Source organism: Leucoraja erinacea, chromosome 2 (genome assembly GCF_028641065.1).
Source record: "Leucoraja erinacea ecotype New England chromosome 2, Leri_hhj_1, whole genome shotgun sequence".
Taxonomy (NCBI): domain Eukaryota; kingdom Metazoa; phylum Chordata; class Chondrichthyes; order Rajiformes; family Rajidae; genus Leucoraja; species Leucoraja erinaceus.
This window is the reverse complement of record NC_073378.1, coordinates 5129064-5151263: the sequence shown is the minus strand read 5'-3', so window position 1 is coordinate 5151263 and position 22200 is coordinate 5129064. Positions and strand designations below refer to the sequence as shown.

General features: G+C 46.1%; 1 protein-coding gene across 1 annotated transcript in view; it reads right to left on the bottom strand.

Moving 5' to 3' along the window:
- Window positions 1-17060, bottom strand: part of LOC129706695 (E3 ubiquitin-protein ligase znrf2-like) — a 135664-nt gene extending 118604 nt beyond the window's left edge. The window contains exon 1 of the mRNA XM_055651099.1: window positions 15425-17060. Within this exon, the coding sequence (XP_055507074.1) occupies window positions 15425-15863 (439 nt within the window). The 5' untranslated portion in view covers window positions 15864-17060. The remainder of the gene's footprint in view (window positions 1-15424) is intronic.
- Between the last annotated feature and the right edge of the window lie 5140 nt (window positions 17061-22200).

Here is a 22200-nt window from a genome sequence, read left to right as displayed (position 1 = left end):
ACAGCATGCAGGTTGAAATATCCTGGTCCTTATCTAACTTTTCTTTGAGCCAATTCATCAATTTTGTCCCCAGGTCATACTCACCATGTTCTTCTCCCTTCCACTCCTCGCTAATCTTTAACTGTGCCATTATCAATGACATTTTACAAAACGCCACCACTTTGCCGAGGGCAGCTGGGGATGGACAAAAAATAATGGCCCTGCTCGGCTGAAATGTCATACCATTTTTTTTTTTTAAAGATAAAAACAAGCTGCAAGAATAAAAATGTGACAAAAACCTAACACAAAAACCTTTGTATGTCATGGGCCTGGGTTCACTGCTTCCAAAAGACTGAAAGCTGGTAACAACTTGTGATTGACCCCACACCCCTGGGCCACAGGGTATGCATTACCATACAAGGAGCTACTTATCATTTTATTTGCCCATGAAACGTTCCTTACAGAATATATGCAGAACCACACAATAGATTCTTCTATTGAGGATTTGTCACCAACTGTATTGAAATACGTCACCATATAACTATATAACCATATAACAATTACAGCACGGAAACAGGCCAACTCGGCCCTACAAGTCCGTGCCGAACACATAATCTCCCCTAGTCCCATATACCTGCGCTCAGACCATAACCCTCCATTCCCTTCCCATCCATATAACTATCCAATTTATTTTTAAATGATAAAAACGAACCTGCCTCCACCACCTTCACTGGAAGCTCATTCCACACATCTACCACTCTCTGAGTAAAGAAGTTCCCCCTCATATTACCCCTAAACTTCTGTCCCTTAATTCTGAAGTCATGTCCTCTTGTTTGAATCTTCCCTATTCTAATAGGGAAAAGCTTGTCCACATCAACTCTGTCTATCCCTCTCATCATTTTAAAGACCTCTATCAAGTCCCCCCTTAACCTTCTGCGCTCCAGAGAATAAAGACCTAACTTATTCAACCTATCTCTGTAACTTAGTTGTTGAAACCCAGGCAACATTCTAGTAAATCTCCTCTGTACTCTCTCTATTTTGTTGACATCCTTCCTACAATTGGGCGACCAAAATTGTACACCATACTCCAGATTTGGTCTCACCAATGCCTTGTACAATTTTAACATTACATCCCACATCCCATGTCACATGGCAATTACACATTTGGAAATCATCTTAATCCTACACACACTAGGGACAATTTACACATACACCAAGCCAACTCACATGCAAACCTGTACGTCTTGGAGTTGGGGAGGAAACTGAAGATCTCGGAGAAAGCCCATGCGGTCGGTGGAGAACATACAAACTCTGTACAGGCAACACCCATTAGTTGGGATCGAACCCGGGTCTCCAGCGCTGCAAGCTGTATGGCAGCAACTCTATCCCTGGGCCACTGTGCCAACCTAATCTCTGCACTCTTTCCATTTTCAAAACATCCTCCCTATAGCAAAGCGACCAACACTGAACACAACACTGAACTACAAATGTGGACTCACCAATGTCTTGTACAACTGTAACATCCCAACTTTTATACTGAATTCTCTGACTAATGAAGGCCAAATATACTGAAAGCTGCAATGACCACACTTCAACCTGTGATGTGTTGGAAGGAACTGCAGAAGCTGGTTTAAACCAAAGATAGACGTTAAAAGCTGGAGTAACTCAGCGGGACAGGCAGCATCTGTGGAGAGAAGGAATATTCGGGTGATGTTTCAGATCAATACCCTTCTTCAGACTTCAGCTTTTTGTGTCTATGTTCTATCTGCCTCGGCCCAGTCTCCACGCAGAAGCCTCTTGGGCCAAAGCCTCACATGTACCCGCTACACAGCATTTAATCTTCACGCAGCCACTCTCCCAATATGGCCGCCCCCAATGGGCCATTCAGCTAAACCTTCCCTTCATTTTATTGACTGATCATTTCACCAATTTATTGCCGACTGACTCGGCCATACCAATGGACGCCTGTCGAAATCTCCCCGCTGCTGCTCTGACACCAAAATAGAGTCTTTTGTTTTAGTTTTGTTTCGGCATAAATCACAGCAGCAGGCCCTTTGGCACACCGAGTCCTTGCTGCCCAGCGATCCCCGCACACTTACACTGTCCTAGACACACTAGGGGCAATTTACAATTATACCAAGCCAATTAACCTACAAACCTGTACATCTTTGGGGTGTGGGTGGAAATCGGAGATCACGGAGGAAAAACCATGCAGTCTATGGGGAGAACATAAAAACTCCGTATAGACAGCATCCGTATTCAGGATCGAACCCGGGTCTCTGGAGCTGGAAGGAAGCAACCCGACCCCTGCGCCACCGTGCCACCCTTGTGCTTGTATGCATGTACTTGAGTGTGTACAAGTATAAAGGTACACAAAAATGCTGGAGAAACTCAGCGGGTGCAGCAGCATCTATGCAGCGAAGGAAATAGGCAACGTTTCGGGTCGAAACCCTTCCTTCGCTCCATAGATGCTGCTGCACCCGCTGAGTTTCTCCAGCATTTTTGTGTACCTTCGATTTCCAGCATCAGCAGGTCCTTCTTAAACACGTATAAAGGACATGGGTAACACACAACTTCAAGGGATATTGGTCGAAGTGCTCAGAAAATGGAAAAGTTACATTCGTAATTAGCAAGATGAAGTAGGGACAAAGGGAAATGTTTTTAGGTTGGCAACCTGCAACTTGTGGAATGTCGTGGGGATCAGTGCTGGGATTGCCGCGGTTTACAATGCATGTCAATGTGTCAGACGAAGGAATTGAATGTAGAGTCGCCAGATTTGAGGTCGGTGCAAAAGTAGAGGTGGAAGGCAAGCTGTGAGGAGAGAGGTATTGTCGGGTTTTTTACTAGAATGTTGCCTGGGTTTCAACAACTAAGTTACAGAGAAAGGTTGAATAAGTTAGGTCTTTATTCTCAGGAGCGCAGAAGGTTAAAGGGGGACTTGATAGAGGTCTTTAAAATGATGAGAGGGATAGACAGAGTTGACGTGGATGAGCTTTTCCCACTGAGAGTAATGAAGATTCAAACAAGAGGACATGACTTCAGAATTAAGGGACAGAAGTTTAGGGGTAACATGAGGGGGAACTTCTTTACTCCGAGAGTGGTAGCGGTGTGGAATGAGCTTCCAGTGGAAGTGGTGGAGGCAGGTTCGTTGGTATCATTTAAAAATAAATTGGATAGGCATATGGATGAGAAGGGAATGGAGGGTTATGGTATGAGTGCAGGCAGGTGGGACTAAGGGAAAATAATTGTTCGGCAGGGACTTGTAGGGCCGAGATGGCCTGTTTCCGTGCTGTAATTGTTATATGGTTGTTATATGGGTTACGTGAGTGAGCAATATGTTGCCAAATGGAATACGATGCAGGAAACGCAAAGCAATAATTTCGAAAGGGAGAATAAAAAAACAATTTATTATTTAGATGGATGAGGCGTACTTGATACAGTGAAGTTTTCTTTGCTTTGCACACAATACACAAGTATTCAAAGAGCCGCCACGTATAGGGGGGCCGACAACATTACAAAGATATTCAATATAGTCCCGGTGTAATTGGAACGACTAAATGGACCATATCAGGAGTCCCGTTAACTATTTGGACAGTTTTGTCAAGGTAAAATATGTTGGATGTAAAGTGACATTGGCAGCAGAGAGGATTCACTAGGAAAATCCCAGGTATAGAGGGATGGGTCTGTACCTGGGAGTTTAGAAGATTGCACGATGAACTAATTGAAGATTCCAAATCTGAGGAAGGACATTATTGCCATAGAGGGAGTGCAGAGACGGTTCACCAGACTGATTCCTGGGATGTCAGGACTGTCTTATGAAGAAAGACTGGATAGACTCGGTTTATACTCTCTAGAATTTAGGAGATTGAGAGGGGATCTTATAGAAACTTACAAAATTCTTAAGGGGTTGGACAGGCTAGATGCAGGAAGATTGTTCCCGATGTTGGGGAAGTCCAGGACAAGGGGTCACAGCTTAAGGATAAGGGGGAAATCCTTTAAAACCGAGATGAGAAGAACTTTTTTCACACAGAGAGTGGTGAATCTCTGGAACTCTCTGCCACAGAGGGTAGTTGAGGCCAGTTCATTGGCTATATTTAAGAGGGAGTTAGATGTGGCCCTTGTGGCTAAGGGGATCAGGGGGTATGGAGAGAAGGCAGGTACGGGATACTGAGTTGGATGATCAGCCATGATCAGATTGAATGGCGGTGCAGGCTCGAAGGGCCGAATGGCCTACTACTGCACCTAATTTCTATGTTTCTATGTTTCTATGAAGCACAAAACAATTTTGGGCAGTTTGAATGGATAAGTACTGGGTACCCCATGCATGGCTGAGAAGAAAGATTATCTTCTCCCAACAAAAAGGTTGTCTTTGGAATTTCTTTTTTGTTTTTAAATAATATTTTTATTAGAAGCACATACATATCATAATCAAAACACATTTTGTTTCTCAATTACATATTGTGAGTAGATGGGATTCCAGCTATCAAAGTAGTCGGGGTCCTCATTTATCAATTGCATATTCAACTGCTATTTGTTTATTTTTTTTTATAGATAGGAAGAAAGGAGAAAAAAATAAACAATAAAAAAAGAATACAATAAATTACCACTTTGGAGATAGGTAGGTAGATTATAAAACATAAGTATTCATCTAATCCTGGGCTCAAGCTTCAGTCAGGCTTTCGTACTGAACTAATTTACCCTTTCAAAAAATCAATAAATGGAGACCAAGTCTTTGGAATTTCTTAATCAAGAAAGATGCAGGAACTGAATCGTTGAATGTTTAAAGCCGAGATAGATTTTTTAAATCAGTACATAGATCAAGAGTTATGGAAGATGCATGTCATTCCACCCTTCACTTCCACTTTGGAGAAATTGCATATGTGGCCGTGCCCTTACTTCCTACATAAAGGCAGGCAGCAAATGAAGGGCGCAGCCTCTGCAGTGATGGGTGTACAGAGCTGGTCAAGAGAGTTAGAGGAGCAACTTCGCGACAGCATGGCGATAGTAGAATGGGCAAAGTTCAAGGACTCGCTAACGGACCCGTGCGAATACACCATGGTTGTTGCCGACTTTAGGCGTGGAGGGAATGTGACCTCCACGTTCAAGAACTGGCTTCTACCCACCACAAGTTACCTAATTGGAAGTCTTGGATGAATCAGGTCTACAATATACTGGGGACCAGTATTGAGTGTTCAATAGCCTTGAGTATTCAAGTCTGGTGATTCAGGGGTCATGTATAAGACGCCCAGGTACGTCCCCGATAAAGCCGTCAGGAAAGCAAAGTGTCGCTTTCCAAGAGAATGGATGTTCAGCAGCTGTGGCAGAGTTTGCACACCACTACTTCCTGCAAGGCGAAACCAAGTAGCAGTTCAAATGACAGCGATGCATCACTCCTAGACGAGCTCGATGCTTAGAGTTAAGGAAGGGAAAGCTGAGGATCCATCAACCCGTCTTCATCGATGAGATGGCGGTGGAGAGAGTCAACGGATTCAAGTTCCTGGGCATGTATATCGTTGATGATCTGATCTGGGCCCAGCACACTGAACCATAAAGAAAGCTCATCATAGAAACATAGAAAATAGGTGCAGGAGGTGGCCATTCTGCCCTTCGAGCCTGCACCGTCATTCATTGTGATCATGGCTGATTGTCCCCTATCAATAACCCGTGCCTGCCTTCTCCCCATATCCCTTGACTCCAGTTAGATAGCCCCTAGAGCTCTATCTAACTCTCTCTTAAATCCATCCAGTGACTTGGCCTCCACCGCCCTCTGTGGCAGGGAATTTTCTCACAAATTCTCAACTCTCTGGGTGAAAAAGTTTTTTCTCACCTCAGTCTTAAATGACCTCCCCTTTATTCGAAGACTGTGGCCCCTGGTTCTGGACTCGCCCAACATTGGAAACATTTTTCCTGCATCAAGCTTGCCCAGTCCTTTTTTTAATTTTATATGGTTCTATAAGATTCCCCCCGCCCCACATCCTTCTAAACTCCAGTGAATACAAGCCTAGTCTTTTCAATACCTCGACTTCATCAACACCTCTACTTCCGTAGACGATTGAAGAGATTAGGTACGCCGACAATGATTCTTTCAAACTTCGACGAGTAGGCGGTGGAGAAGAGACTGACAGCTCGCATCACGGCCTCATTCAGTAACTTTCATTCACAGGTCCGAAGGAGGCTGCAGAAAGTGGTCGATATTGCCTGGTCTATCAGGGGTATGGACCTCCGCACCACCCTTCAGCGGCAGATAGTATCAAAGATCCCCCACCCCATCACATTCTCATCTCACTGCTACTACTGGGAAGGTGGGACAGGGGTCTGAGACCCGACCTGCAGATTCAAGACAGCAGTCACTGCAACCATTAGGCTCTTGAATCACACTGCACACTTGAACCAAACCACAAGCCAATCTCAGCAACAATTTACAATGGCCTTTATTCTTGTTTACACATCATACTTTGATTGGGCACCAATATGCTCTTGTTACCTGCTATGACAAATTATTCATTATATTATTGGTTATTGTACGTTCATTTGTTGTGTGTTGTGTTAATGAACAAGTTAAGGTGCAGCAATAAGAACTTTATTGTTCCATTCAATCACGACTGATCTATCTATCCGTCTCATCCCCATTCTCTTGCCTTCCCCCCATAATCCTTGACAACCTTAAGGGCCTGTCCCACCAGCATGCGATTGCATGCGTCTAGCGCGACCAAACGTGTTGGCTTGAGGCGTACAGCCACGCGGGGCCGGTCCCACTTCCAACCGCGGAGGCGTATGGAGTTGTGCGGGGCTGGTCCCGACATCATACTCACCAATCAGCTGGGCAGGAGGCGGGCCGACTGAATTTGGACGTCGCACGGCGTCAGGCGGTGACGTCATCGCGTAATGGCACGCCGGGCGGTGACGTCATCACGCAACGCCACGCGCTAGGCGTACGCAGTCAAGGCGCTGCGTACAGCGTCAAGACGCTGCGTACGCCCTCAATGCACGCAGAATTTTCGGACAGTGCAGGATTTTCGGAGCCCCACGCAATGTTGGGACCAGCCCCGCACAACTCCATACGGCTCCGCGCTTCAAAGTGGGACCGGTCCTGTGTGGCCGTACGCCTCAAGCGACCACGTTTGGTCGCGCTAGATGCACGCTATCGCATGCTGGTGGGACAGGCCCTTTACTAATCAAGAACCTATCAATCTCCACCTTAAAAAAAATCCATTGACATGGCCTCCGCAGCCTTCTGGCAAGCACAGCTCTGGCTTCAACACCGTGCTCTCATCAAAACCCTCCTCCAAATTCCTAGACCACCAATTCTCCATCCCGTCTGCCACACAATCCTCAACTTTCTGACCCACAGACCACAGGCAGTGATCATAGGTGACAACACATCCTCCACAATACGTGCCAACACCCGCACCCTGCAAGTCTCTTACTGTACTACACTACACGCTCACAATTATGTGGACGGTTTCAGCTCTAAACGCATCTACATGTTTGCAGATGACACCACTGAGCTGGGGGCTGAATCGCAAACAATGATGAGATGAAGTACATACAGGAAGATAGTGAATGTAGTTACATGGTATCAGGACACCAACTTCTCCCTCAATGTCTGCAAGATGAATGAGCAGGTTATCGACCAGGAGGTGTGGTGGAGTACATGCCCTAATCAATATCAATGGCACAGCAGTGGAAACAGTTGAGAGCTACAAGTTCTATTATATTATTACCAAGGATCTGTCGTGGACTGACCACACTGAAGTGACAATCTAGAAGACACACCAACACCTCGACTTCCTCTGGAGACTACAATAGCCTCCAATGACATTTGAAACTTTTACAGATGCACCATGTGTCAGGTTACATCACAGCTTGGGTCGGAAACAGCTCTGGCCAAAACTGCACGAAATCACAAGTGTTTTGGATGAAGCCCAGTGTATCAAACAGACCAGACCCCCTACCATTGACTCCATCTACACTTCATGCTGCCTTGGAAAAGCAGCCAACATAATCAAAGATCTTGCCCACTCCAGTCATTCCTTTTCTCTCCCCCCCCCCCCCCCCCCCCCCCCCCCCCCCCCCCCCCCTCCCCCTCCCCCCAATCGGACAGAAGTTTGAAAGTCACCACCAAACACAGGAACAGCTTCTACCCCTTCTGTTTTCAGGCCTCTGAGCAGTCCTTCCATAGTACTCGGCTTGTACTCGCTAGAAGTTAGAAGATTGAGGGGGGATCTTATAAAAACGTACAAAATTCTTAAAGGGTTGGACAGGCCAGATGCAGGAAGATTGTTCCCGATGTTGGGGAAATTCAGAACTAGGGGTCACAGTTTAAGGATAAGGGGGAAGTCTTTTAGGACCGAGATGAGAAAATGTATTTTCACACAGAGAGTGGTGAATCTCTGGAATTCTCTGCCACAGAATGTAGTTGAGGCCAGTTCATTGGCTATATTTAAGAGGGAGTTAGATGTGGCCCTTGTGGCTAAAGGGATCAGGGGGTATGGAGAGAAGGCAGGTACAGGATACTGAGTTGGATGATCAGCCATGATCATATTGAATGGCGGTGCAGGCTCGAAGGGCCGAATGGCCTACTCCTGCACCTATTTTCTATGTTTCTATGTTTCCATAAGCAAGGGTGCAATCCAATTCCCCTCCACCATACTGCGGACATTGGACTTGTCTCGGGATGTATTGTGATATAATGCTGAAAATTATATTCTGCATTCTGCATTCTGTTTCTTTTCTTTTCCTCTACCCAATGTACTTGAGTTTGGCTGGATTGTATTTATGTACAGTATTATCTGATTTGATTGGATAACATGCAGAGTAAAGCTTTTCACTGAACCTCGTTTCATACGACAATTTGAAATCTAAACCTAGAACAGCATTCTATCAAAATCCATCACAACTAGTTTTGGGAACAGCTTTGCCAAGACTGCAAGAAATTTCTTCTCGTCACAGAGCAAAATCGCCCCCCCATCATACATCCACAGCCCTCAGCCTCAGTACAGGCTCTCCACAGGGCTGTGTACTGAGCCCCCTGCTCTACACCATCTACACACATGACTGCACCCCCGCCCACCACAGCAACACAATTGTCAAATTTGCGGATGACACTACGGTGGTGGGACTCATCTCCGGGGGGGACGAGTACGCCTACCGGGATGAGGCGGAGCAGCTGACAGTGTGGTGTGAAGAAAATAACCTGCTCCTCAACACCTTAAAGACAAAGGAATTAATAATAGACTTTAGGAAGAATAAAACGGACATGGTACCATTGACTATCAGAGGGGACTGTGTGGAGAGGGTGGCGGATTTCCGCTTCCTGGGAATCCATATTGAGGAGGACCTGACGTGGAGCGTGAACACCACTGCGCTGCTGAAAAAGGTCCAGCAGAGACTGCACTTCCTGAGGGTGCTCAGGAAGAATAACATCACTCAGAGACTGCTGCTGTCCTTTTATCGGTGCTCCATTGAGAGCATACTAACATACTGTGTATGCGTGTGGTACACCAGCTGCACAGCGGCTCAGAGGAAAGCGCTCCAGAGGGCCATTGACAACGCCCAGAGGATTGTCGGCTGCCCTCTCCTTACCTTGGAGGACTTACACAGTTCCCGCTGCATCAAAAAATCCCAGAGTATCATAAAGGACATTTCCCACCCCGGACACTCCCTGTTTGAACTGTTGCCGTCAGGCAGACGGTACAGATCTACAAGGACAAGGACGAACAGACTAAAAAACAGTTTTTACCCCACTGCTATAAAAGCACTAAATGTAGCCGCCAAGGAACGCAGGGGCGATACATACTAAGGGACTGTGGTACACTGTGAAATCGACAGAAGGATGGAGGGTTGGGTGTTTATGCGTGCTATTTTCATGATATTTATTTTAGTTGTTTATCTTTTAATATTTTATCTTGTATGTATCGTTAGCTTTTAGAAATGTTTGAATGGTGCACTGACTGGCTGACATTTTTAAATTTCGTTGTACATGGTTCATGTTACAATGACAATAAAGAAACTATTCTATTCTATTCTATATTTATCTGCATTTTCTCTGTAGCTGTAACACTATATCCTGCACACTGGTCTTTTTCACCATGCCTGATCGCACGTGTGTAGTATGATTTGAGTGGACAGCACACAGTATTACATGACTGTACAAGTCACTATAATAAACCAAAGCTACACTAACTTTATAACTTTTTTTTTTAAATCAGAAGGTGCTTCACAAAACACTCTCTTAACTACGAGGTTGTTAAACTCCTCCAAAAGCAGGTTTATCTTCTCAAGTTAAGTTCCCTTATCACTCAAAGCTCCTACTTCCTTTTAGAACACGGCGGTGGAATTCCCCTGCCCGTAGAATAACAGCAAATAGAGTTAGTATTATACTTATTCGGATGAACCCATAACATCCCTCTGCTGAAGGAAGCAAAAGAGATTGAAATATGGAATTCCCCAGATAATCCTTCCTCTTGCAAATGCAATACGTGATTACATCCATTCCCACATTTTTCAGCAGTTGGCCTTCATATTAACAAACATTGTGTGAAAAGGAATCTTTGGCATAATTTAAGAACAGATGGGTCTGTGGGCAAACAGCTGCATGTTGTAATATTACATTCCAAGCAAAGAAATAGAACTTGCAAGATAATCACTAGCCAGGTGTGTTTGCGCTGTTTTCAATGTGAAAAAGTAAAAGCTAAACACTTTCTTTTGTTCATTGTGTAAACCTGAATTGATGTTTACATCTCTTCTTATTGTGTGGGCATTGCTCATCGGCAGATAGTTGTAGTCCAATTACACAGGGGTGGTTCATAAATTCAGACTGGAGCTGAATTAGGCCATTCGGCCCATCAAGTCTACTCCGCCATTCGATCAAGGCTGATCTATTTTTCCCCTCTCATCTCCATTCTCCAGCCTTCTCCCCATAACCTTGACACCTTTACTAATCAAGATGCTACCAATCTCCGCTTTAAAAATACCTAAACGGCTTCCACAGCCAGGGGCGGAAAACCCGGGGGGGGGGGCCAGAGGGGACACGTCCCCTCCATGTTTTGAGAGGTGGGGGACATCCCCCCCCAAGTTTTTGTCATCCCGATTTTAAAACCTGGTGAAATCTCCGCTTTCTGCGAGACAGTGGGGGTGGGACTGATGATCGAGGACGCCGATTGGATGAGAGAGACGTCGATCAGCAGGCAATGGGGGTGGGACTTGATGATTCAGTGCGATCATTGGAGGAGGGAGGAGTGGGGGAGGGGGCGGGGGTGGGACTGAGGATAGAATGCGGTGATTGGAGGAGGGAGACGCGACACAGACCTGTGCCTCATCCGCAGCCAGGATCGATCCCGGCCGGCTCTCCGGCGCTGTCCCGTCCCCTCCCGGACAGAGAGGTCGGCAGCAAAGATCCTCCGCTATAGGATCTTTGGTCGGAAATCAAACTGGCCAGCACAGAGAAACAGCGCTAAACCCAGCTAACTCTGCCTGTCCCTCCCGCCAGGTGAGCTTACAACCCTCCCTGGACCTGCGGGAAATATGGCCAGCATGGAGAAGCAGCGCTGGTGTCCCGTCAGTCCAGGCAAGGCTGTAGTTAACCCAGTGAGACAGGCAGAGTTGAGCTGCATTTAGCGCTGGATTGAGCCTCCGAAGCCTCGCGCACGTGTGTGTGTGTGTGTGTGTGTGTGTGTGTGTGTGTGCACGTGTGTGTGTGTGTGTGCGCGTGTGTGTGTGCGTGTGTGTGTGCGTGTGTGTGTGCGCGTGTGTGTGTGTGCGCGTGTGTGTGTGCGTGCGTGTGTGTGCGTGAGTGTGTGTGTGCATGAGTGTGTGCGTGTGTGTGTGCATGTTTGTGCGTGCGCGTGTGTGTGTGTGCGTGTGTGTGTGCGTGTGTGTGTGCGTGTGCGCACGCACGCGTGCGTGTGTGGCCGCCAAAAAATTGTGTCCCGTCCCCTCCATGTTTTGATAGCGAGTTCCGCTCTTGTCCACAGCGAGGTGTGGCAATGAAATCCATAGATTCACCGCCCTCTGGCTAAAAAGGTTCCTCCTCATCTCCTTTCTAGAGTTACGTCCTATTATTCTCAGCAGACTGGGCACCATACACTGTACATCCTGACAGAGAAACCAGGAGGGGGGGAAAGTCTGCAAGGAAAGGCTTTCCACTCTTCATTCGGCCAACAAGTTGCTGACAAGGCCTTCCTGGCTACTCTGATTGAGCAACTCAAAACTCAATGTCAATGGGAGAGAGGGAAGTCAGGGCCAATATATTCTGCGAGGGGGGGGGGGGGGGGGGGGGGGGGGGGGGGGGGGGGGGGGGGGGGGGGGGGGGGGGGGGGGGGGGGGGGGGGGGGGGGGGGGGGGGGGGGGGGGGGGGGGGGGGGGGGGGGGGGGGGGGGGGGGGGGGGGGGGGGGGGGGGGGGGGATCTAGTACTGTTTCTCATTCTTCCTCTATACCCAATTACATATTATAAATTAACCACAGGAAATGCTACCTGCCAGTTATTCAAACTGAAGCTGATGATTTACCTTTACGGAGAATGGTTTGTGTGATTACCCCCTGCTGCAAATATATAAAGTCATAGAGTGATACAGTGTGGAAGCAGGCCCTTCAATCCAATTTGCCCACACTGGCCAACATGTCCCAGCTCCACTAGACCCACCTGCCTGTGCTTGGTCCATATTCCTCCAAACCTGTCCTATCCATGTACCTGTCTAACTGTTTCTTGATATTTGGGATAGTCCCAGCCTCAAATACCACATCTGGCAGCCTGTTCCATACACCCACCACCCTTTGTGTGAAAATGTTATCCCTCAGATTCCTATTAAATCTTTTCCCCTTCACCTTGAACCTATGTCCCCTGGTCCTCGATTCCCCTACTCTGGGCAAGAGACTCTGTGCATCGATCCGATCTATTCCTCTCAAGTCAGATTGACCAGAGCAACGAGAGATTCACTAATTATATTGAACATCTTGGTAAAATCAGAGGGTATTGACAGAAGCCATGGAGCAAGATAATAATATTATCTGTCAATTAAAATCAGCTCCAAATCAATTCTCAGATGTTTGACTGTGGGCGAGTTTGCTCATCACATCAGGCCACGTTAACACAGTGGCCTCATTACTTCACGTAACCTGCAGTGTAGGTTCACCAGGTTAATTCCCGGGATGGTGGGACTGACATATGATGAAAGAATGGGTCGACTGGGCTTGTATTCACTGGAATTTAGAAGGATGAGAGGAGATCTTATCGCAACATATACATTTATTAAAGGATTGGACAGGCTAGATGCAGGAAAAAAATTCCTGATGTTGGGGGGAGTCCAGAACCAGGGGTCATAGTTTAAGAATAAGGGAAGGCCATTTACGACTGAGATGAAGAAAAACTTCATCTCCCAGAGGGTTGTGAAACTGTGGAATTCTCTGCCACAGAAGGAAATGGAGGCCAATTCACTGGATGTTTTCAACAGAGAGTTAGATTTAGCCCTTGGGGCTAAAGGAATCAAGGGATATGGAGAAAAAGCAGGAACGGCGTACTGATTTTAGACAATCAGCCATGGTCATATTGAATGTCATGGTGCAGCAGGCAGTGAAGAAACCGAATGGTATGTTAGCATTCATAGCAAAAGGATTTGAGTATAGGAGCAGGGAGGTTCTACTGCAGTTGTACAGGGCCTTGGTGAGACCACACCTGGAGAATTGCGTACAGTTTTGGTCTCCTAATCTGAGGAAAGACATTCTTGCCATAGAAGGAGTACAGAGAAGGTTCACCAGACTGATTCCTGGGATGTCAGGACTTTCATATGAAGAAAGACTGGATAGACTTGGCCTGTACGCACTAGAATTTAGAAGATTGAGTGGGGAATCTTCTAGAAACTTACAAAATTCTTAAGGGGTTGGACCGGCTAGATGCAGGAAGATTGTTCCCGATATTGGGGAAGTCCAGATCAAGGAAGTCCAGAATAAGGGGAAGTCTTTTAGGACCGAGATGAGAAAAATATTTTTCACACAGAGAGTGGTGAATCTGTGGAATTCTCTGCCACAGAAGGTAGTTGGGGCCAGTTCATTGGCTATATTTAAGAGGGAGTTAGATGTGGCCCCTGTGGCTAAAGGGATCAGGGGGTATGGAGAGAAGGCAGGTACAGGTTACTGAGTTGGATGATCAGCCATGATCATATTGAATGGCGGTGCAGGCTCGAAGGGCCGAATGGCCTACTCCTGCACCTATTTTCCAATGTTTCCCTTTCCCCTGACTGAAGAAGGGTCTCGACCCGAAACGTCACCTATTCCTTTTCTCCAAAGATGCTGTCTGTCCCGCTGAGTTACTCCAGATTTCTGTGTCTATCTTCGGGTTAAACCAGCATATGCTATCCTTCCCGACCCACACAGGGTTCATTAAATATGTTTTTGGAAAAGTTTGATTGCACAAACGGCCGCGGCGTCCCTTTGTAATCTAATCGCGACTATCAGCTATGTGCAGGTGCAGAAGTACTGGATGCATCTCGTTTGTTGCCTCCAGTGCATTCTGGAAACACGAACGCATGCATCCAACAGGAAGATTTAAAAAAAAAACGTATTTCCAAACAAACTCACCGAGACACGATAAATGTCTGCGGGAGAAAAAGCTTGGGGGCGATGTCGCATTTTAAAACAGTCACCGTCTTCCGGGTCAAATAAATATCAGGGTCCCACCCCATTCAAGTAGAAACAAAAACCATGAAAGATTCCTAATGAAGTCAAAGTGTTGCCCTAACGCCCGAATAGCCCCTTGCTCACCAACAATATCCAGTGAACACTGGATGGGTTTAAGAGAGAGTTAGATAGAGCTCTAGGGGCTAGTGGAGTCGAGGGATATGGGGAGAAGGCAGGCACGGGTTATTGATAGGGGACGATCAGCCATGATCACAATGAATGGCGGTGCTGGCTCGAAGGGCCGAATGGCCTCCTCCTGCACCTATTTTCTCCTGTGTCTGTGAACAGGCGGAGTTGTTGAAAAGCGGGACTGTAATCTACTGGAGATTACTCTGCCGCTGAACTAGAAAGTGCAACAACAAGGTTTGAGATAGAGACAGAGACAGTTCATGGATGGGGATTAGACTCGCCGTTGTGTAGATTACACTTGCGTGACATTAACCAGACCTGCTTATTGAACAAGCCTCACATATCCGCAGATGACTGATGAAGGGTTTCGGCCCGAAACGTTGCCTATTTCCTTCGCTCCATAGATGCTGCTGCACCCGCTGAGTTTCTCCAGCACTTTTGTCTACCTTCGATTTTCCAGCATCTGCACAGTTCCTTCTTAAACACTAAAGCCTCAGATATCGTAGGCTTGTAGTTTCTCTCCCTCTCTCTCCCCTCCACCCCACACACACCCCTACTCTGTCCAAGTTTGCTCCCTTTCTCTGCGCCACGCTGCAGTTATAGCCAGCCACAGCATGTTTAAACCCTCGGGGGCGGTCTTACCTCCGAACAGGTGAGGCGACAGGTGAGCGGGGAGCGATCCGATCAGTAGCCGGGGTCCCCCGTGGCCTCCCGGCCGCTCCCCCGTGCTCTCCTCCGGGGTGCTGCTCTCCGATTCCTCCTGGGAGCTGTAGGTGCCGCCGCTGTTGGGAATGTTGAGGGACTGGTTGCGGTTGCTGGCCCCGGCCACAGCCGCCGACCCCGACCCCCTGCTGCTGCCCCCTCCACCTCCAGCAGCAGCAGCCGGGCTCACATAGTGGTAGCGGCCGCCGGCCAAGGCGCTGGTCACCCCGGCACCAGAGACGGACACGGGCCCCGAGCCGCTGGAACCGGCCACCGAGCGGTTACTCCCGTTGCTGCTGGCCGTGGCCGAGGGCAGGTCGGAGCCCGAGTAGGCTCGGGTCCGCCCGTTTGTAGTCGGGATGCTCTGTTTTGGTCCCATGACTGAAATTGACGAACGAATGCCCTTCCCAACCGATCCTGGATCAGTAAACTTCTGATTCACTCCCTTTGCCCCAAAAATGTTCCCAAATTGTTCTCCCGGGAATCACCCCTCACCACTCGCCGCGGAGTGGGTGGGTGGGTGAGTGAGTGTCGACCGGGGCTCCTCAGTTGATACACATTTGGCAGGAGACGGTTTTTTTGTAAGAGCACAGACTGTGTGTTTGTTTGTTTGTGTGAGTCAGTGAGAGGGGTAGTAAGATCTCAACAAAGAAACACCGAATCACCTCCACTGCTCCTGTCCTCTCCCTCCCACCGGTCTCCTGGAGGGCGGGCAGGCGGGCAGGCTTGCTTCAGAAAGTACCTGCCGCTCGGCGGCTCTGTAGCCGGTGTGAGTGCTGAGCTGGTCCGACTCCTAGTCCACCTCCTGCCGCTGTTGCTCGGGGCTGCTGCCGCTGTTGCTGCCGCTGCTGCTGTTGCTGCTGCTGCTGCTGCCGGGCAGCGCTCTCCGCCATCGCGGTGCTAAACCAGGAGCATGGCATCAAAACAAGAGTGAGCTGTTGCTTTTTGTTGAGCTGTCCCATTCCCTCCTTCCTTCCTTCCCTTGTCCTCACGCCTGGGAAACTCCGTGTTCAGCCCCGAGCGGGCAGACGCGCAAACGCATCGTTAGAAGTCAAGAGGTCGAGCGAACAGCCTGACACCCGGAGACATTCACAACAGACAGCGAGACTCAAACTCAATGACTGGCTGGCTGCCTGCCCCCTTCTCACGTCAGGACACGTCACAAAAAACAGCAGGAAGAGATCACACAGTAACAATGAAGACGGAGAGAGATGGAGATGTACACAGAGCCACTGGAACAATGCGAGACAGACAGACAGACACAGAGAGAGACAGAGACAGAGAGCATGCCATAACCTGAGAGACGGTGAATGACCAACATGCACATATGCACGCACACACTAATCGACATTAACTAAAAAATTAATATTGAATAGCTAAACTTGCTATTGTGTTGTACTGTTTACAGCTGCAAGAACGTGCAGCAATCTATAAAGGGCTACATGTCTATGGCGAGTTTATGAACAGGGGCATATCTATCCATGCACTGTATACTTGTATTTATACTTATGCATTTTAAATATGTATGTCATGTTTTATACTTTGGCAATATAACGATGTATTTTATCATGCCAATCAAGTTTTTTTTAATTGAAAATTGAGAGAGAATCCACAACGTACAGAGCGACCTCACACCTGCTACAGCGAGGACAAAACACCGAGTTACAATGAGAGAGAGGGAGGGAGGGGAGGGGGGTGATGGAAGAACGGAGAAAGCACACATCAACAAAATAGAGTGGGTAAGAAACAGAACTACTGCCAGGACAGCGTAAAGAGAGAGAGAGAGGCAAGAATACAAAGATCACAGCCGACAGACAGAACAATACACTGATAAAAAAATGATTGAGACAGCGGAACAATGGAAGGGAGGACCACAAGGTACAAAACAAGGGAGGGAGAAATGGAAGAAACGAAACGAGAACAGAGTAACAATTGGCAACGTACAGGCAAATCAGATAGTTACAAGGAGAGCGAGGTAGACGGAACACACAACGTGATCGGATATAACAAGGAGAGGGAACAATGCATAGGGAGATAGATCAGTGTAATAATGATGGAACAGTTGAAAGAAAGATATGCAGTGTTGGGGGGAGACGTGAGGATCATGGAACAACACACCAGGAGGTCACAGTAGATAGGTCAGTGTACAGAGAGAGACTACACCATTGCAATGAGAGGTGGGTAAAGCAGTTGAATAATATAGGAAGGTCATAGTAAGATGGGGATGAATATTGTAGAGAAGTAGACAGTAACAGTGAGAGAGATGGAACAATATACATAGATCATACAATAAAACCATGAGATAGGTAGAGAGTGAAAAATGGTTGCAATCAAAGGGGGATTGAACAATATAGAAATGTAAATAGATCACAGTGAGAACCAGAGAGATATAGCTGGAAAACCGTGGGTGCACCTAGTCACGGTGAAAGATGGAAATACAGTGCCCTCCATAATGTTTGGGACAAAGACCCATCATTTATTTATTTGCCTCTAAACTGCACAATTTGAGATTTGTAATAGAAAAACAAAAATCACATGTGGTTAATGTGCACATTGTCAGAATTTAATAAAGGCCATTTTTATACATTTGGAAGGTAGACAAAAATGCTGGAGAAACTCAGCGAAGGAAATAGGCAACGTTTCGGGCCGAAACCCTTCTTTAGACTATACATTTGGTTTCACCATGTAGACATTACAGCAGTAATAATACATGGGATTATTTCCTATGTATTATTCCCCCTCCCCCTCCACCCCCCCAAGTTCAGGGCACCAGAATGTTTGGGACACAGCAATATCATATAAATGAAAGTAGTCGTTTTTAGTATTTTGTTGCATATCCTTTGCATGCAATGACTGCTTGACGTCTGTGATTCATGGGCATCACCAGTTGCTGGGTGTCTTCTCTGGTGATGCTCTGCCAGGCCTGTACTGCAGCCATCTTTAGCTTATGCTTGTTTTGGGGGCTAGTCCCCTTCAGTTTTCTCTTCAGCATATAAAAGGCATGCTCAATTGGGTTCAGATCGACTTGGCCACTCAAGAATTGACCATTTTTTAGCTTTGAAAAACCCCTTTGTTGCTTCAGCAGTATGTTTGGGATTGTTGTCTTGCTGTAGAATGAACCGCCGGCCAATGAGTTTTGAAGCATTTGTTTGAATTTGAGCAGATAGGATGTGTCTATACACTTCAGAATTCATTATGAATGAATGAATAAGTTTATTGGCCAAGTATTCACATACAAGGAATTTGCCTTTGTGCTCCACCCACTACTACCATCAGCAGTTGTATCATCAATGAAGATAAGTGAGCCAGGACCTTCAGCAGCCATACATGCCCAGGCCGTAACACCCCCACCACCGTGTTTCACAGATGAGGTGGTATGCTTTGGATCTTGGGCAGTTCCTCCTCTCCTCCATACTTTGCTCTTGTCATCACTCTGATATAAGTTAATGTCTTTGCTCATCAGTCAACAAGACCTTTTTCCAGAACAGTGGTCATTCTTTTAAGTACTTCTTGGAAAACTATAACCTGGCCATCCTATTTTTTTTTAGCTAACCAGTGGTTTGTATCTTCCAGTGTAGCCTCTGTATTTCTGTTCATGAAGTCTTCTGCAGACAGTGGTCATTGACAAATCCACACCTGATTCCTGAAGAGTGTTTCTGATCTGTTGGCAAATTTGTTTGGGGATTTTTCTTTATTACAGTTTGGAGATTTTTCTTTATTACAGAGAGAATTCTTCTGTCATCAGCTGTGGAGGTCTTCCTTGGCCTGTCATTACCGTCCCTTTGCGATTAGTAAGCTCCCCCTTGCTCTCATCTCTTCTTAATGATGTTCCAACACAGTTCGATTTCTGGTAAGCTTGCCCATAGGGTTGTGGCTGATGTCTCGAAATCAGTTTTATTCTTGTTTCTTTCCCACTTTCCTCTGGACTCTGTAGAACCACCGTCCTTTTTCTTCATAATGGCTTATAATGTGACTTTCATTGGCACAACTTTTTTGTCCTCATGTTGATAAACAGCAATAAAAGTTTCCAAAGGTGAAGGAAAGACTGGAGGAAAGACTAGGTGCTGAGAGCTCTCTTATACCTGCATTAAGGAGGCGATTAAACACACCTGAGCAATTACAAACACCTGTGAAGCCATGTGTCCCAAACATTATGGTGCCCTGAAATAGAAACATAGAAACATAGAAATTAGGTGCAGGAGTAGGCCATTCGGCCCTTCGAGCCTGCACCGCCATTCACTATGATCATGGCTGATCCTCCAACTCAGTATCCCGTACGTGCATTATCTCCATACCCTCTGATCCCCTTAGCCACAAGGGCCACATCTAACTCCCTCTTAAATAAAGCCAATGAACTGGCCTCAACTACCCTCTGTGGCAGAGAGTTCCAGAGATTCACCACTCTCTGTGTGAAAAAAGTTCTTCTCATCTCGGTTTTAAAGGATTTCCCCATTTATCCTTAAGCTGTCCAACCCCTTAAGAATTTTGTAAGTTTCTATAAGATTCCCTCTCAAACTTCCTGGTTATATAATTTTAGTTTTACTTCACTATCAATTTTCTTCCTAGTAAAAACATTATCTTTGTCTTTTCCACAGAGTGAATCCCCATTTATATGACCACTACCTTTATTAACCAAGTCCCCATCATCCAGTCTTTCTTCATTTCTTCAAGACAGTCCTGACACTCCCCTTGAGGTGTTCCATTTTCAATATCTAATGGAATCAGTCTGGTGACCTTTTTAATCACTCCCTCTATGGCAATAATGTCCAATTCCTCAGATTTGGAGACCAAATGTTCTAAACATATAGCTGGGTGGGGGATTGTGTATAAACTTACCGCTGTAATTTCTACATGGTGTATTAAAAAAAAAACTTTAATTAAAAACCACATGTGATGTTTTCTATTACAAATCTCTAATTGTGGAGTACAGAGGCAAATAAATAAATGATGGGTCTTTGTCCCAAACATTATGGAGGACACTGTAGATACAGAAATGATGAAGTAGAACAGTACACAAAGACATCACACAACAAGAGAAATAGAGAGTAATGCAGCTATACAAGATCACAGAGTACCAATGTGAGTGAGAAATGGAACAATACATATAGGGAAGGGTACTAGAGTAACAATGTCAGAGATTGAAAATATACAGAGATAACATAGCAATAATGGCACACAATATGAGGATGGAACAATATAAAGAGAGACTATACAGTAGCAATATATATATATATTCTCTGTTGGGCTTTGGTTAGGCTGCATTTGGAGTATTGCGTGCAGTTCTGGTATCCCCATTATAGGAAAATGCTTTGGAGATGGTGCAAAGAAATTTTATCAGAATGCTGCCTGAATGAGAGGGTTTCCGCTGCAGGGAGAGGTTGGATAGACCTGAATTGTTTTCTTTCGAATGCTGGAGGTTGAGAGAGGGGGAGGGGGGCTGGAACGCATGGCCAGGGACGGTGGTGGAGGCAGTTTATGATATTGGCATTTGCGAGGCTTTTGGATAAGCACAAGTACAGGGAAATAGGCAAATATGGATCATGTACAGGCAGATTAATATTAGGATATAGTTAATAATCTGGGAGAGAGAGAATAATACAGTATGGTCACACATTTAAAGGAAAGAAAGAAGCAGAGTAAGACAAATGGAAAAAAAATACATATTCTGCAGTAACAATGAAATGGACAGATAGAAAACTACATGGAATAATCTCAAAGTAGCTAAGATGAAGATAGGGAGAGAGAGGGCCAATAAACTGCAAAAGGCATGGAATGATGTTAGGAAAATTACAATGGAGGGTAATTGATGTGTAATAATATAGGCCAAGATCACTTAATAACCAAAAAGACTTGATCAGATATATTTGAGGACACTGTGGGAAAGCTGGAGAAGAAATTGCAGGTGCCCTGGATGAGTTATATAAACTGATCCATGAGCACTAGTCACAGGCCTCCAGTCCAATAAAAGCCTTCCACAAACACCCTCTGCTTTCTTCCATGATGAAGCCAATTCTTTATCCAGTTAGCTGCTCACCCTGGATCCTCTGTGATCTAACCTTCCAGAGCAGCCTACCATGCGGATCCTTATCAAATGCCTCGCTGACGTCCAAAATGATAATGTCTATGTCTTTGCCCTCATCAAACTTTTTTGGTTACTTCTTAAAAAAAACTCTGCTTTGTCAGACACGATCCCCCATGTACAAAACCATGCTGACTATTGCTACCCAGGCCCTGTCAATCCAAATGCATATCTTATCCCATAGTCACAAAATGCTGGAGTAACTCAGCGGGCCATGCAGCATCTCTGGATAAAATGAGCTCATTCCAGAGATACACAGCTATAAGGTGAATCTGAGTTACTCAATTCAATTCAATTCAACTTTAATATCATCGCACAAATACAAGTATGAGTACAACGAAATGCAGTTTTGCGTCAGTCCGTAGTAGTTGTGCATAAAGAAATAAAAAAAAAAATAGAAAGAGAGAAGATACAGAATAATCAGGAAATACAGAATAATTAAACAATGGGGACGGAGGGACCGGAGAAATCTATCGGCGGGACTCCGAGTTCAGCAATGTGATTGTATTATTGTAGAAGCTGTTCCTCATCCTACTAGTACGTGACCTGAGGCTCCTGTACCGCCTCCCTGATGGGAGGAGGGCAAACAGTCCATGGTTGGGGTGTGAGGGGTCGTTGATGATCTTCCCAGCCCGTC